Genomic DNA, 13210 nt, shown 5'->3' on the forward strand with positions numbered 1-13210 from the left:
AGGTTATCCACTCCTCTCTGAAGTCTTCACTGATTAGCAACCGCCTCCACCCCACCCCACCCCCACCCCCACCCTGGCTTCCATCTCTCTGATCCTGTAACGCTTCCAAAACTAGTTAACTTCTATCAAAGTCATTCTCTCTTTTCATTTCTCTGAGAGCCCCTCGAGGGGTACGGGCCTGGCTAGCAAGGTATTTGGTAAAAAAAAAAAGTGCTCAGTAAACCTGGTAGAAATGTGCAAGCGTGAACTTAGGAATCATTTTTCATTCCATAAACATTTACTTAGCACTTCCTTTGTGTCAAACACAATGCTGTGTTATGGGTTTTACAAAGAAGACACTGACCCTAGGTATAAGAAAGCTTACTGTCAAGTGAGGAAAAGAGAAATACGTAATGTATAAAGCATTGTTAAGTGGTAGGACAAGGATGCACGGGGGACTGTGAAAGGACAGAGCAGTTCAGTAAACACGAATGTTATACTTTGGTCTTAGGAGGTAGTGGTGATTCACCAGAGATGGGAAAGAGCATCCTAGGTACACTGAGAAATACACCAGCGAAAGAGAAGCCTTTTCTTGAGCTGGGTAATGGTGCAGTTGTAGAGGGGCGAGGAGCCTGAATCTGTTGGCCCTCCATGTGTTTGGAGTGAGGGCGGGGCACATAATTATTGATTCTCAGGGCATTTCAGATGAAGATAAAAGTTACTCAGTACTTCGACCAGGGCCAGGTGCACCGTGGAGAGAAGCGCCGGGAAATCAGAGTCCTGTCCCAGGCTCCCAAAGTTGAGTACCAAGGACGGAAAAGCCGACCCATCTAGCTGTGCGGTCGGCACGGGAACCTGCGTTCGCAGCAGGTGAGCGGGATCCCCCAACCGACCTGGTCCCGCGCCCAGAGGCAGTCGAGCATGCTCAGTTGCCAGGACGGGGTGGCCCAGCTGCAGGAGAGAAGCGCGGCGGAATCCCAGCCCCGCCGGCGCCTGGCCTTGGAAGGCGGGCGGGTAGGCGGGGGGGGGGGGGCGGCGGGTAGGCGGCGGGGGGGGGTAGGCGGGGGGGGCGGGGCCTCGGGCGTACGCTTGCTCCCAGCCCGCCCCCCGCCACGCGCCGGCCACCCGCACGCCGGCCGCCCGTTGCCCTGGCAACCGTCGTGCCGCGTCTTCCTGAGGGAGTTCCTGTCAGCCCGCGGATCCCATCGCCCGCTCTCCATTGCCCGGCGATTTTCGCGTGGGCTCAGAGGCAGAGGGACAACAAAAAATGGCGGAGCGGAGCCAGACGGCGCCTGAGGCAGGTCTGTGGGGGCGGTCGAACAGGGGAAGCGCTGAGGCAGCGCGGCTGTCCTGGGCCTGAGGGGACGGCGGACTTGGGCATGGCGCTACTCCTGAGGAGGCGCCTTGCGTGTTTGCGCGGTAGGGCTCTGACCTCGGGGTCGGGGGTCAAGGGAGGAGCGTACCCCTTTGAGTGGCAGCAGGGACTCCGGAGTCCCGGCGTCGCAGTGGTATGTTATGTGCACACTCCTGACAGAGCCTTTGCCCAGGAACGGCTGCGACCTCAGGGAAGACGCAGGACTCCCCTCCTGAGGGGCACCTGTGATGGGGTCTGATTGTAGGGATAGGCTGCGTCATGGAGAGGGTGTACACAATCCTCTGGGAATATGGGAGGGTTCCCTAAAGGGGCATGGTTTAGGGGAGAGGGGCTCTGATTCTGAGGAGGCAGGTGTAAGTAGAAGGAGTGTTACTTTAGTATCAGGCAGTGTCATGGAATGGGGATGTATGAGTGTGCTTTGGGGAAGTGTGGTGCCTCAGAGTCACCCTGGTCACAGAGAAAGTATACAAATCCTAATATGAGTCCCTAAAAGGACAAGAGGCTTGAGGGGACACCCAGAGTCCCATTCCTTTAGTACCCTACCAAGAGAGGCTTGTGCCTGAGTATGAGTGTATGTGCGATCAGTGATCTTGAAGGTCATTCAGAATCACAGAGGGTGCATATTCTATCTGTGGGTGGAGGGTAGTCTTTAAAGTGCTGGGAGACTGACAGAAAGGAAGGCCTAGGGTCCTGTTCCTGAAGGAACTCCCTTGTGAGTATGGCTGGGCTTGGAGAGATAGTGACCTAAGGGTCTTACAGGATCATAGAAGGGAGCAAGGGTTTTTTACAGTCCTGTGTATATGGGAGGGAGTTTGTCCCTAAAAGGAGCCCAGCTCTGAAGAACTGGGGCATCAAAGTGACATCTGTGTGTGTGTGTATGTGTGTGTGTGTGTGTGTGTGTGTAGAAAAGCAGTGGCTTTGGGGATGTGTGTGGTAGTGGGTGATGCAAGTGGTATACATAATCTTGTGTATGTGTCCTGATTAGGTATTTTGGTCACAAGAGTGACCCACTTAAATTATCCAGCCCTTGGAGATGGGAGAGGTAGGTGGTGGTTCTGGTAAGACCGTACAGGTGCCTGGAACTGGAAACTGTACGGAGCCATCAACAGTGGTTCAAGAGACCATTATCTCTCAAGACCTGCATGGTTTCTTTCTTTCAGAGCATCTCTGTTTCTTCCACCATGTAGTTCCTCTACTCATTTGATAGTTGAAGCTCCCTCAATTTGAACACGCTCATTCCTCTCGTTATACATCTACTCAGCACATATTTGAGTGCCAACTGTATGCCAGGCATCAAGTTAAGCACTGAAAACTCCCTGCTTGTGATTTTCTTACCTTATTTTTTTTCTTTTCTTCCCTCCCGTATACTTACAGCCTTCACACATATTATTTAATCTGCTTATTATTTTTATTGCTTATTGCCCGTCTTCCTCTTCTACAGTGTAAGCTCCATGAAGGCAAGGATCTTTATCGTGTTTATCAATCCCACATGTCTAGAGCCATACCTGGTATAGAGTTAAGTTACTAACAAATATTTGTTAAGTGAATGATGAGTGACCTGATATAATCTAGATGTTCAAGGAGCTTTCCCTGAGGAACTGAAAGGAGACGAGTGAGGCTGCATGTAGGATAACAGGAGGAGAAAAGAGGTAAACTGAAGCAGATCTTGCAGGGCCTTGGAGGCCAAGATAAGAATTGGTCAAAAATTCTAAAATGTAGAGAAGGAGTTGGGAAATATTTAAGAGACATAATTAATAGGACTTAGTAAAAGATGGGAATGTGGGAGAAGGATGTATAAAAGTGTACTTCTAATTTTTAATTTGTGCAACTGAATAGTTGGGGGTGCCATTATGGAGACAGAGAATCCTAGAGGGGATCTTGGCTAGATTTGATAGGGAAGATCATGAGTTTGATTTTGGACATGTGGAACCTGAGGTATCTTTTAAGACAACCAAATAAGTGGAGAGATTGACAAAGCAGTTGAATTTACAAGAAAGTCTGAGGTAGCGTGGAGTTAATTGCTGAAGCCGTAAGTGTGGATGAAATTGCTTAGAGAGTTAAGAGTGTGGGCAGAAGAAGCCTGGGATGAAGTTTTGAGTAGTGGCAGTATTTCAGTGCCTTCCAATGAGACTGAGAAGTTTCAACCAGGGAGAAAAAAGGACATCCAAAAGAATATTTCAAGGTACGTGCACCCCAGTGTTCATAGCAGCAGTATTTACAATAGCCAAGACAAGGAAGCAACCTAAATGTCCATCAACAGATGAATGAATAAAGATGATGTGGTATATATCTATATCTATATCTATATCTATATCTATATCTATATCTATATCTATATCTATATCTATATCTATTACTTAGCCATAAAAAAGAATGAAATAATGCCATTTGCAGCAACATGGATGGACCTAGAGATTATCATACTAAGCCAGAAATAGAAAGACAAATACCATATATCACTTATATGTGGAATCTAAAAAAATGGTACAAATGAACTTATTTACAAAACAGAAATAGACTCACCGACAGAAAACAAACTTATGGTTACTAAAGGAGAAAGGGAGGAGAAATAAATTAGGAGTTTGGGATTAACAGAAACACACTACAGTATCTAAAATAGATAACAAGAACCTACTGTATAGCACAGGGAATTATATTCAGTATCTCATAACAATCTGTAATGAAAAAAATGTGAAAAAAATAGAATTATATATACATACATACATACGTATAACTGAATCACTTTACTGTACACCTGGAACATTCTAAATCAACTATACTTCAATAGAAAAGATAAGTGGCATATTCATCAGCTTGAATACAAGAAGGAAGACTGAGAAAATAGATTTAGCAACATATTTAACATTATTAATAACCTTGATAAAAGAAAATTGGTGAAGGTAGGAGCCAGACTATTTAACTTCTGTTAACTGGCTCAATCTTCTTTTTTTAATTCAGAATCCCAAGTGAGAGAATCTGATTGACACACATCATCTTTTCCCACCAAATCATGTCACAGATTACAAAGAGGTGTAGGATTGACTTTGAATTAGGTGTCCAGCTATTGCTGGCTAGAGTTACCTGGTACAAAATATGTCTGTTTGGTGATTTCTTATCTCAAGAGCAATAGCTAACATTTCTGAAGTGTTTATTATGTGCCAGACATTGTACTAAGTGCTTTAAATGTTTTAATTCACTTCAGCATTGTAACTACTCTCTAAGGTATTATCTTTATTTAATATGTGAAGTTTTGGCACAGAGAAGTTAAACAACTTGCTCAATCTGCAAATAATTAGTGTAAGATTGTCGTTTTTTGGCTATTTTAACATTATCTAGATTCATTATTTGGGCTTCTGTTTGTATTGCAACATGTTACATACAGCAGAAATAATGCCATGATGAAGATTCCTGCCCTATTGGAAATATTCTAAGCTAAGCATACATTAGCAAGGTGGAGCGGAAAGATCCTTTTTAAAATCCTGTTTCTATGACTTATTAGATATGAATCTTGGATTCAAATTTTCTGATCTTCAGTTTCCTCATCTGTGAAATGGGGATGATATTTTCAGGATAACTGAATACTAGAGATAATGTATCTGAAGAGCCAAATACATGGTGTTTCTTTAATTCCCCTGAAGCTTGAATATAAAAAATTCAAATGTATTACATATATTTTACATGTAAATGCAAGCTTTAAACATACAATGATTAAAATAAGACTTTTTTTCATTTTTCTCCATTAGCATAATTGATTTCCTGTCAGGAGCGAGGCAGAGGCCAAGCTTGGTGAATGTACAATTGTTAGCTGAACTGTGTCATGGGAGGAGTCTCTGTATGAGGTGGATTTTGAGGAATTTCTTGAAGAGTGAAGGGACACTTAGGATGTTTTTTTTTTCAGGCATGCAGATAGCCCTGTAAGATGGTCAGATTTGCGAAAGGAAGTTTTTTTTCTTTTAAATACTATAATTTGAAATGAGAACATGACTCTTAGAGTTTTTCTTTTTCTCCAACAATTTGGCTATTAATAATTATACAAAAGAAATGTTACGGTTAACTAAATGTGGTAGTATTAGTCTCAGGCTAGATTGTGCCTGCTTCAGTTTCTCAGATTCTTCTCCCTCCTTTCCAACTATCATAAAAAAAAGTTTTTGTTTGAGTTAAAATAATTTGTTTTCCTTATTGCCAAGTTTGTTTCTTTTGTGAAGGCCCATGTAGATTTAGGCCCAGAAGTTTTAGAATGATGCTGTCGGTTAAAATGGCCTGAACCTTGACCACTTTCTCTGTGAACAAAGTGAATATTTTAAAAGAAGCAACTTTACATTATCTGAAATTATCTCTAGACAGAACCCTGAAATTTTAAAAAGACTTAGAAATGAAAATAATTTTATCTTTCATTTGTTGATAGTTGGGCAAAATAGTTAAACTTTTTTTGCTTTAGTTTCTTTATTTGTAAATTGAGGATAGTGACACCTACTTTTCAGCTGACAATTAGAGATAAGGTATGGGAAATGCACAATGTCTTACACCCCTACAGAAATTGTAGCTTAATTGGTATATGCACGTGTGTGTGCGCCTTTTCCTGAAGGCTTACTAGCAAAATCACCTTTAAAATAAGAGGAAATCCAGGTCTGTAGTTCCTTATTGTGCACCCTTACGTGTAAATATATTTCAGAATTTGGATTTTTTTTTGATTATGGAAAGGCAGTGCAGCATATGTGCTGCTTATTATATAACACCCCTAGTAGGGCATGGGAGAGTACCCTGTAATCAAACACACTCGTATCACATTCACACTAATTGAATAAAAGTTATAAATGGCTTCACATCAATTTAGGTTAAGTTTTGCTTACAGATTAATTTTGGCACCAAAGTTATGGAAAAAAAAATCACTGTTTTTAGAGATTTAGAGATTTTGAAATTGTGGAAAAGGAAATGTGGACTTTTACCCCTTTTTAGAAATATTTTAAAACTTCAATTTTTTTTATTACCTTTATATCTTCTGTAATGTCAGCGAGCTTAGATTTATTAAAAATCCCAAAAGTATTGGGACAGAAAGCACCTTTTGTTTCCATGATGCTATGTGCTTGTTCTTTTTAAGAATCTCTGATAATGTCTGTCTTTCTGATGTTTATGAATGTTGCATTTGGCTTCAGTTTCAGTCTCTTGGATCAGTGTCATTTTCAATGAGCGATACTAGAGAACTGTATGCTTTAAGAAGGTCAGAAGGATGCCCATATTTTGCATACATATTCTTAACAAAGTCACACCTGTGTCTTTGAGTCCTTTAAGAACAGCACAGGCTTATGTGAGTTTCAAAATATTTTTATTGTTAAATTTCAGCAATGGAGTAGGTGTTAAATTTTTCAATTTAAGAAAAAGTTTCATTCTTAGCTGAATTTGATTTTTCTGCTTATAAAAATTATTGCAAGTATGAAAGCTTAAATAATTCATTAATGGTGTTCACTATGTGGAAATATGATAATTTTTACTTTTTGTATTTCCCATTTATTCATAAAAGAAGTTTCTCTTTTTTTCAAACTCTGAAGGAAGAAGTTTTTGTCATATATTTTTGAGAACTATTGATTGTGAATATTTGAGTCTTTAAATAGGCTTTCAAAATAATGTACTTGCATGTCAACTGAAGGAAGACAAAACAGGCAAACATAAAGGCTCCTAGAATTTTCTGTAAGATTGAAAACTTTTGTGTTGGGTTAGAGACTCCTAAATAAAAACTTTCAACAATGTTATGGAAAAAATATCTGAGATTTGGTATAAGGGAATGGGAAAAACAATCTGCCAGCAATTATAATTTGCTTGCCTGTTTTTTGGAGTCTTAGAAGTTACTAATTGTAGTATATTAATCTCTATGTCATGTTTTGTGAAAGAAATCACTATGTTGTGGACTGTGTTATTCATTTAAAAATTATTCATTCAAAAATATGTATTGAATACCTACTATGTACCAGGCATTGTGGAAAACTCTGGAAATTCAGAGATATGTTAGACAAAGTTCCTGCTTTTAAGGAGCTCCCATCCTAGTGGAGGAGGAATAGAGTTAGAAAATTACCATCCAGGCAATGACAGAGTTGTATACAGAATTCTGATGCCAGAAAATGGTTCCCTGACAACCTGGGGGCAATGGCAGTTATAGTTCAGCAAAGCTTCATGGAGGAAGGACAAATGAGTTGAGGCTTGAATGACAGAAATGAGTTAGTCCAGTGATGTTAGTAGGCAGAGGGCCTAGGAGAGGAGGGATGGAAAAGAGAGAGAACAACATGTGCACAGAAAAGTTGTGTGGTTAGGGAATAAAGCTTATTCAGAACATTGCTAGTATTGCTCATCTATTGACAGAGCTAAAGACTGTATTCCTTCCTAACCCTTCACCCTCATCCCTCCATATTTGTTCTTAAACACTTCTGGGATCATAAATCCCTTTGACTATGTAATGAAAAGAAAATAAATTCTTTCTCATGAAAATGCATGCTATGTGTAGACACAAAAAATTTGAAAATGATTTTAAGAGATAATGTCCATCCTCAGAAATCCAGGTTAAGAAATTCTTTGTTAGTTATGAGGTTACATTTAAGAATCTGAAATCTTCAAAGTATGAATACTTTTGTGGAAAGGGTTGATCTAATAACATCTGGGCTAGAGCAATCCAAAGCAAATGCTGGCCTCTGCATTGTTTGGAAGGGCATAGGTTTTGAAATTAAACATATAAGATTTATTTATTTTTATTTTTTTAGTTTATTTATTTATTTTAATGGTGATATAACTGAAACATATCTTAGACTAAGACTGAGTGGATTTGTTGTCTGTAAGATCTCAATAAAAGAAACATTTAAGTAGCACTTTAGAAGCAATGAAATGATATCTGGAAGGAACATGGAAATACTTGAAGTAGTAATGAACATCAGAAAGGTATATATATATATATACCTTTTTTTTCAAATTCCAGTGTAGAGCACAATTTTTCAATTATACATGAACGTATATATAGTCATTGTCACATTTTTTTCTCTGTGAGCTACCATAAGATCTTGTATATATTTCCCTGTGCTATACAGTATAATCTTGTTTATCTGTTCTACATTTTGAAATCCCAGTCTATCCCTTCCCACCCCTTGCCCCCTTGGCAACCACAAGTTTGTATTCTATGAGTCTGTTTCTGTTTTGTATTTATGTTTTGTTTGTTAAACAGATAAAATTTAAAAGCCAATCCTTCCACTTAACTGTGTAATAGTGCTTCTCTGAGCCTCACTTTTATTCATCTTTAAAATGGTAATATAATCCTTTCCTCAATAGAATTGTGAGGGTGTACACATGATAGAGTAGAAATTCTGTTAATCAACTCACTGCATTAATTGATGTCTTCCATTCTGTGAGACAGGCAGCTTCACATACATTTAAAGAGCCTCTCTGATCATGTGGCTACCCCAGATACTGGAAGACAGCAATTTTATAAATACGTGTTATAACTACATTAAGAAGAACTTAAATTAATTTTTAATTAAAGTTGGAAATAGCATCCAAAGCAGTAATACTCTAACTTCTCATCTTACTGATATCATTACCAGTGAACCACCACAAGAATAGCAATGATTATGAGAAATGCTAGTAAAATTTTTGCAGCTTGGTAAAAATTATTGTAAATATTTTGAACTTTGCTATAAAAAACTAGAAGGTCTTGTATAACTTTAGGTTTATCATTATTGTGTGGTCTTTGATTTGAAGCTCAGCATCACTCATATTATAGAACTGGATGAAGAAAAATTAACTTCAATTTAATATAAGTCATATGTAGTCTAGGATTCAACTTTGTGAAAGCAACTTTCCCTGTATTCTGAAGAGGGAATCATCATGCAACTTCTATTTTTATTTTTATATTAATTCCTAGAAATTGATTTAATAAAGTCCTGAGGAAAAAGAATTTTCTTTCCTTTGCATCAACATTTACCAGAGTTGAGACTAATTTTAGGTTGTATTGCATTGACTGACTATCTTTTCTGTTACTGGGAGATTTTTGTATTGTGATTAGATCAATGTTATTTTAATTTACTGGGTTTCTTCAGCTAAGGTACTCAATAGATAATTGAAGTATTGTATATGTTTTAGTTGAAATCTGAGGTGGTACATTCTGAGACAGTAGGTGTTGTAACTAATTAGTGATCTCCATTATCATAGGGGTCAAATTGTTTTTTGGGGAGGAGAGAGAAAATTTTCTTTATTATTTGTACATCCTTACTTTCAAAGTGGTTTGAATTTGGCAAAAAGTTGTTCTCAGCAAAGTTTACATTGAAGTGCATATCACCCTGATGAAATGAAGTAAGTAGAAATTTTTTCAGGTAACTAATTTTAATACTATTTTTCATTTAGATAATCAAAAGTTGCCAACCACCCTTAAAAACGCACTACCCACTTAAACTATGAGATTAAGTTTTCTTGTTATGAGAATGACAAAAGCAGCCTTATTCTGTAGGTATCAGCTGTGAACAATAAACACTTTGAACGTTTGGAAGTTTCAAGTTGTTTTTCAAAAACAGTTAAATATTATGAAGAGAATAGATAAATTCCTTTTGTTTCTGTCCTAGCAAGCTAAATGTTCTTATATTACTTTTTCAATCCATTATCTTTATTAAAGAAACTAAAGATTAGTAAAATCTGTAAAATTTTCATCTCTAGCTTTCCCAATTTTTCTGCTGCAGGCTTTTCCTACCCCTGCCTTATTCCAGTTAAGTAGAAGAGATTGGCATACAGAATAAACCCTAGGTCTTTGGTTTCTTTCTTCCTTCAATTTTCTATTATTCTCTTTTTTCTTTATTACTTGGCTATGCTCTGTTTGGCAGGCCAAGAGAAATCTCTGGTTCTTATTAAGTATTTCAGATCTAAAATGGATGTGCTCAACTATCTTGAGTATTATGAATATTTAGTATCAAAGAGAAGAAAAATGGCTGAAAATACAATTAAAAATACTTATGTATATGGAATTCCTAAAAATCAAATTTGACTTTTAAGTACTATGGAGTTTTAAAAATGATAAATCAGAGCTTAAATCCATTTTCTATTCCTATTAGTTTTCTGAATCTGAGAAAACTGCTTCTAATGAAAAGTAAAGTAGTCCTTGGATACATCAGGGAATCACCACATTTCTTAATTCTGAAGCTATCTTTCTCTTTGCCTTGCAAGTTTTAATTAGTCATTTTGAAAAAGTGTAAATGCTTATGTAGAATTTAAATAAAGAAACACAATTATTTTAAGTTGCTTAAATTATATATAGCTTTATTTGAACCATATTTATCACATTCTTATATTCAAGTTATTTTTTGTTTATCTCTTCTCATTTTTCACATTTTCTCTTACAGAATTACAAGCAAATTTATATCAGGCTCAGGCAGTACTGGATAAGTCTCATGTCTGACTGGACTTGTGAGCAGAAGCTTCCTATCTCCCTCCACACTGACTTCCTTGGGTCTTGGGAATGTAACTTTAATTATTATTTTTTCTTTTAAAAATAATTTCATATCTTAAAATTTTATTTATTATTTTATTTTTTGGGGAAGTAATTGGGTTTTTATTTATTTACTTATTTTTAGTGGAGGTACTGAGGTTTGAACCCAGGACGTTGTGCTTGCTAGGCACGTGCTCTACCACTGAGCTATGCCCTGCCCTCCCCGTTTTTTCTTATAATAAGATTGATACAATTTGAATTTGGCTTCTATACAGAAAATAGGAGCATAAGAAAGATGAGGCTCTTTTCTGTAATGCATACCCTATTAATCAAGAAGTGTTAGCATTAAGGTGAAGGACCTCTGGTGGTCTTTTCTGTCTTTTACACCAGTCCTCCACATTTAATTCCTCTGTGGACAATCTGTATGCCCATGTGCCAGAACTAGGACAGACTCAGGGGCTCAAATCATTGTGAGGAAACCAGTATAGTTCCTGGACTGACTTAGAAATTTTGAGACTTTTCATAGACTAGCTATATAAGCTGAAGGTAAAACCATTTGGTCCTTTGACTCTCTACTCAAACTGAAGCTTGTGACCATTCTTTTAAATTAATTTACCAGACACTTGTTTTGTGGAGCTTTGTTTCGGGATTAGAGAAGTAAATGACAACTGCCCACAAAGAACTTATGTTCAATAATTTATTTATACAATAGGAACGTTAAAGGTGGCAATGTATCAGGTAAAGTCTTTCTTCTCTCATCTTAATGGCTATCAACAAAATAAATTTTTGCTGTCAGTAAAGAGCTGGAATACATCTCCCTTCACTCCATCATCCATGTTAAGTTTTTCTTAGACCAGTGATTGCAAACTGGCATCACAGGGGATGGATCAAACTACTAGTTATATTTTGCAGGGCTCATGAAGCATAAAAACAAGGAATTAATTAGATTAGATTGATTGTTAATTGTTTAAAAACAGGGAAATTTCACACAAAAGTGTGAATTTCTGGCTTCTCTTGAAAATTCAGGCAACTTGGCAAAACTGGGCCTACACTGATTCATGTTCACCATTGACTGGAGCTGAGTAGCTAGTACCACCTTTAGAAGGAGTATAAGGCTTTCTGGTATGACACGGTCCCCACCTCTCACTATTTTGTCCTTAGTTCCTTATTCTCAGTTTGCTTTAATCATTTGGTGTTACCTGCTTAGCTCATAAAATTTTCAGCCCCTGTTTTAGACCATCATTGTGAAAAAAATTATATACGTTTTTTTCCCTTCTAGTAGGCTTAATTGAAAAAACCCACCAGAGAGATAAGTTTATGTTCTCCTTCCTTTTACAGTCATAGAGGCCACTCTTCTAGACCAAGTTTTACTTGGTCACATAACCTTAATAGGATCAGTGTATCTATAAAGCTACTACTTAGACAAATAATTTTGGACACAAACTATTAAGTAAGTTGTATTATGTGGCTAGTTTAAAATAACTCCATTTAAAATAACCATTAATTATGGAAAATTTCAAACATGTACAGAAATAGAAAGTATAGTACTAGAACTCCTACATACCCATCATCCAGCCTCAGCAATTATCAATTATTCCTTCTTACTTCTCTTCTTTCCCCAGGACTGTTTTGAAGCACATCACAGATATATAATTTAACCTATAAATATTTCAATGTATATCTCTAAAAGATACATTCTCCCTCTTTCTCTCTATAAACACACACATACATACTACATGACATACATATATATATAATTATAGCAAATATATATATTCATATCAAAAAGTATGTAATCATACCAAATAACAATTATTCCTTAATACGACATATCCAGTTAGTTTTTATTTTGATTATTTCATATATTGGTTTCCCCCTTCATCTATTTTCTTTCCCTTGCAGTTTTTTATTTGATTAAAGCATATTGTTTCCCTGGATTTTGCTGATTGCTTTCCCATGGTGTAGTTCAAAACATTATTCTGTCTTCTGTATTTCTTATAAATGACTGTGTATATCTGGAAGGCTCATTACATCTAGACTCCTTTTTATTTTTTTTAAAGACTGTTTCAAAAGTGGTTTTATGTGTTTCATTAAGAGGCACATAATATCTAGTTGTCTCTCTTTATGTGATGTTAGCAGCCATTAAACAATTATACATGATTCAGATTTAAATGATAATTCGAAACAAGAATAGATTAGAATTTCTATAAAAAGTAGTACAGCTGAACTCTAGGAATTTAGAGGAGGAAAAAATAAGATAAATTGGTCAGGGAAAATTGTATGGAAATAGGGGTGCTTAAGATACATATTGAAGAATGGGAATGATTATGGTAAAATGAAACAACATATTAGCCAGTTTAGGCTAAGTTATATAGTGATAAATGACTCAAAAATCCCAGGGGTTTATA

General features: G+C 37.0%; 1 protein-coding gene across 7 annotated transcripts in view; it reads left to right on the top strand.

Moving 5' to 3' along the window:
* The first annotated feature begins 1063 nt into the window (after positions 1–1063).
* The window catches only part of BEND5 (BEN domain containing 5), a 925317-nt gene continuing 913170 nt past the window's right edge, over positions 1064–13210 (top strand). For 2 of the 7 annotated variants that reach the window (XM_072974481.1, XM_072974484.1), the window contains exon 1: positions 1075–1280. In XM_072974481.1, the coding sequence (XP_072830582.1) occupies positions 1247–1280 (34 nt within the window). In that variant the 5' untranslated portion in view covers positions 1075–1246. Of the gene's footprint in view, positions 1281–10716; positions 10835–12235; positions 12253–13210 lie in introns of those variants that run through there. The other 5 variants (XM_072974483.1, XM_072974486.1, XM_072974480.1 and 2 more) reach the window with 5 other exon arrangements.

This window comes from Vicugna pacos, chromosome 13 (assembly GCF_048564905.1).
Source record: "Vicugna pacos chromosome 13, VicPac4, whole genome shotgun sequence".
NCBI lineage: Eukaryota > Metazoa > Chordata > Mammalia > Artiodactyla > Camelidae > Vicugna > Vicugna pacos.